The 4,282-nt window shown below is 37.6% G+C and overlaps 1 protein-coding gene and 1 non-coding gene across 2 annotated transcripts; both read left to right on the forward strand.

Moving 5' to 3' along the window:
* The first annotated feature begins 1,334 nt into the window (after positions 1-1,334).
* LOC144297665 (taste receptor type 2 member 8-like) lies at positions 1,335-2,279 on the forward strand. The gene has a single exon (XM_077871869.1). It carries the CDS (start codon positions 1,335-1,337, stop codon positions 2,277-2,279), a length of 945 nt encoding a protein of 314 aa, XP_077727995.1.
* Positions 2,280-2,872: 593 nt separating this feature from the next.
* Positions 2,873-2,977, forward strand: LOC144297785 (U6 spliceosomal RNA). Its single transcript, XR_013364648.1, has one exon. It is a non-coding gene; the product is annotated as a U6 spliceosomal RNA (small nuclear RNA).
* Positions 2,978-4,282: the final 1,305 nt, after the last annotated feature.

Below are 4,282 nucleotides of genomic sequence, written 5' to 3' on the forward strand. Positions count from 1 at the left end.
TGCTGCATGTGGTATTTAGAAAAATGTGCCTCTAAAATCTCTGACTTAAAAATAAAATAAAATAAAATAAAATCTCTGACTTAAGGGAGCCTGATTAGCTATGTAAAGGCAAATACAAAAGAAAATGAGAGGTTGAATTCTCCCTATCAAAAATAAGTTACGCCTGGCTCCCAGTTTCTATGGGAGGACAGGAGCCTAACATTAGCCTGACTCTAAGTGGCAAAACTACCTCCTGTTGTAAATATAAAACTTTATTTTTCCTTTGTAGAAAGCCAATTAACTGACATAGATGGTCAACCCAGTTACGGGGTAAATTTGGGATAAACTACTTGTATCAAATAGTGCTGCAAAGTCTTCTCACTTGAGGACTAGTGATTGTTTACCTTGGGAGCATATGGGTCGTATCTGTGGCACTGTAAATAAGGGTGAGATTTCTTTCTGCTTTTGTAAGTTGCCATGAGGTACATCTGATTCTGGCTTAATTCTTATTTGATAATAAAGCTGTTTTCTTTCTCTATGACCTTTGTAGAGAGGTTTTCTGGGTTGGTAGGAGATTTTACTTTTAACAGCTGGCAAGCCAACAGTCCTTTGTTCTGAAACCCTTCTATGAGCAGCTCCCAGCCAGTGACTGAGTTGGGCCAAGATTCAATGGCAGGATCATTCCTGGAAGGCTGAGGACACCTCTGATGGGTACCATGGGCTCACAAACTCCCACAGGACTTCTTGAAACTCTCTTAGGACTGCACTGCTACCAAAGACCTACCTTCTTGCCTTCCTTCTCCCTCCGCAGGACTCAAACCTGCCTGTAGTAGAACATCTCTCATAGCCCTCTCCTGCTCCCTGCTTGATTTTCTATTCAGGCTTTCCCCCTGCTGATTTGCTTGCTTCTCAGAGCAGCCAGACCGAATTCATATTTTCTAGATTGGCATTTAATGTTTCTAGCTTATAACTAAGGTGAATGAGTCAAAAATGTCTAAATATTAAAGGAAAAGAAAAACATTGTAAAAAAATCTGTAAAAATTGATCTCTAGTTTGTGTTTTAACAAACCAGGATTCAAATCCTAATGAATAGCTTTACATACAAATTATAAGCTGTGTCAGCAGCGGGTAATATGCTATCTTCCTTGAAAATCACTAGTCTGGATCCTGAGAGGTTTTTCCAAAGATAACTAAGACTTTGGAAGTATACTGGAGGCATTCTTTCCTTTGCCAGCAGATGTCAAAGTACAGGAAAAAGAAACTTATTGAACATTAAAGCTTTGTATTCACAAATCTGTAACACTTCATTTCCAAATCAGTGGAGTACTGAAGACAGAGATTGCCTACCAGCAGTCATGGCAGGCACAATGAAGAATGTATTTATGATGATTTTTGCCGGAGAATTCATAATGGGGATTTTGGGAAATGGATTCATTATATTGGTTAACTGTATCGATTGGATCAGGAGCTGGAAGTTCTTCCTGATTGACTTCATTCTTACCTGCTTAGCCATTTCCAGGATATTTCTGCTGTGCATAATAATGTTAGACATAGGTCTAGATATAATTTGTAAGGAAATATGGTACTATGATAATCAACTGATAACCTTTGAAGTCCTCTGGACAGGATGCAATTATTTCTGCACAATCTGTACTATGTGCCTCAGTGTCTTCTACTTCCTCAAGATAGCCAACTCTTCCAATCCCATTTTCTTCTGGCTAAAACGGAGAATTCACAGACTGCTTCTCATTATTGTCCTGGGAGCAGTCTTCTATTTCTGCTTGTCCCTGCTTTTGAAGGATATAGTATTTAAGAACATGATCAAAACCAAGGTAAACACTGATAGCAATGTGACATTAAATTTCACAGCGAGAAAATATGATTTATTAACTTCTCATATATTCCTGAACATGCTATTCGTCATCCCCTTTGCAGTGTCTCTGGCTTCCTTTGTCCTTTTGATCCATTCCTTATGGAACCATACCAGGCGGATGAAGGGCATTGATTCTGGGGATCTTATCACAGAGGCCCATGTAAGAGCCATGAAGTTTATGATTTCATTCCTGCTCTTCTTCTTTATATACTATTTGAGCAATATTATAATATATTTTGCCTATGTTGTTCTGGATAGTCTGGTGGCAAAAATTTTTGCTAATATATTAGTATTTTCCTATCCTTCTGGCCATCCATTTCTTCTGATTTTATGGAACTGCAAATTGAAACAGGCTTCTCTCTATGTCCTAAGGAAGCTGAAGTGGTGCATGAATCTAAGGAAACCCGCATACATAAAGCATACCTGAAATTATTGTGATTTTTCTCAAGAATGAAGATCGTGACTAGAACTCCGTGTATACTTCTTTCATTTCTCTCAACTTCTTTTACTCTGTTCTGTGATAGGTATTGAACTTTTTTGAAAATATCTGCTTAGAATAAGTTAAAAGATTTTGCTGTATTTTCCATCAGAATAATGATGATGTAATTAATAGTAAAATTAGAATGTATCACCAAGATAATGGGAATTTGATGAGACATGAACATAGACTTGGGAAGTCGGAAATTTACATGTAGCTAGATTACAATGTAAAAAATTAAGTGTAGCAAGTCTCAGAGACAGAAAACCCCCAGAATTCATGAAATGAATATTCAAAAATTCTAACACCTTATTACCTATGGCTGATCGCTAGCCATGATTTAAAACTGTATTTGGGAAAGAATGAGCTGGTATGACAATAAACTGGTATGACAAATTTTTGGCTACTATCTATAATGTGTGCCTAAAAGTTCATTTGCAGAGCCCGTGAGAACATTACTATTTCTTAAACATATGCCAAAGCCAGTCTTAAATAAGTAAATGAATAAGAGAGAAAAACACATGACTTAGAAAATACAAGGTGTGCTCACTTTAGCAGCCCATATACAAAAAATTGGGATGATAGAGACATTAGTGTGGCCCCTGTGCAAGGTTGACCTGCAAATTCGTGAAGCATTCTGTATGTTTTTTACTTCTTTCATTTGTACCATTCTGCCATGGATCCAGGATAGTCAGAGGTGGCGATATGAAGAAAGACTCAGAGTCTCATTGAATTTGAATCTGGGGGACAGGGGACCGAGACTCAGACTTGGATACAAACCAGACTTGGACTTGGACCCCAAGGCTCTGTCCTCTCCAGTTTTTATTAAAAGACTAACAGGTTGGCTATAGGAATGATTAACTTTGGGAAGCAGAAAAAAACATGTTTACTTCAAAATGCAAAAGAATAGGCTATTGACTCAAGGAGGGGGGAGCAGAGGAGCTGTAGAACAAGGTGGTCAAGAGTCAGTGTGCCCACTCATGACCTCCCATATCCCCAGTGTGGCCAGGACTACGAGACTCAGTTCTCAGGCTCTGCAGCTGGTTCACCACACCATTCCTTCAAATAAAATAATTTGGTCCCTCTCTCAAAAAAAAAAAAAAAAAAAGAAAAAGAAAAAGGCACTAAGTGTTGGGAACAGTAGAGGTTATTTTCTAGGTAAAAAATACAGAAAATACTTACAATACAGAATAGTTTTACATTTTTCTTATTCCTCAGGAATAGTGCCTGTTTTGGTACTAAGTATTACTCATTAATACTGGGTCATCAAGAATCTTGTGTTTTGACAGAGGTCACTTGCTTTCCCCCTCACCTCCACTAAATAAAACTTTATTTCACCTTCCTCTCTCATAGGTGTTTTAGATTTTAAGCAAGAGGACTTAAGTTTACTGTTTTTTTTTTTTTTATGATTTTCTTTATTCATGAAAGACAGAGAGAGAGAGGCAGAGACACAGGCAGAGGGAGAAGCAGGCTTCTCACGGGAAGCCCGAAGTGGGACTTCGGGCTGGATCCTGGATGTGGGACTTCGGGCTGGATCCTGGAACTCCGGGATCATGCCTTGAGTCAAAGGCAGACGCTCAACCACTGACCCACTCACGTATCCCTAAGCTTACTGTTGAATTTCCACTGGTGTATGGGAAAAAATGTATTTTTTTTTTAAATGTTGTTTTAAAGGCCTATAGAATATATCATAGAAAAATAGAGTGGAAATGAATTTTTTTTATTGAGATGTAACTGACATATAACATTGTGTAAATTTGAGGTACACAATGTGTTGATTGGATACACATATATTGCAATATGATTAGTACATAGCATTAGCTAATACCTGTACCATGTCGCATAATTATCATTTCTTTTTTGTTTTGAGAACAATTAAGATCTGATCTCTTAGCAACTTTGAAGTTTATCAATTATGATGATGACTATAATCACTATGTTGTGTATTAGAC

This window comes from Canis aureus, chromosome 25 (assembly GCF_053574225.1).
Source record: "Canis aureus isolate CA01 chromosome 25, VMU_Caureus_v.1.0, whole genome shotgun sequence".
In the NCBI taxonomy this organism is placed as follows: domain Eukaryota; kingdom Metazoa; phylum Chordata; class Mammalia; order Carnivora; family Canidae; genus Canis; species Canis aureus.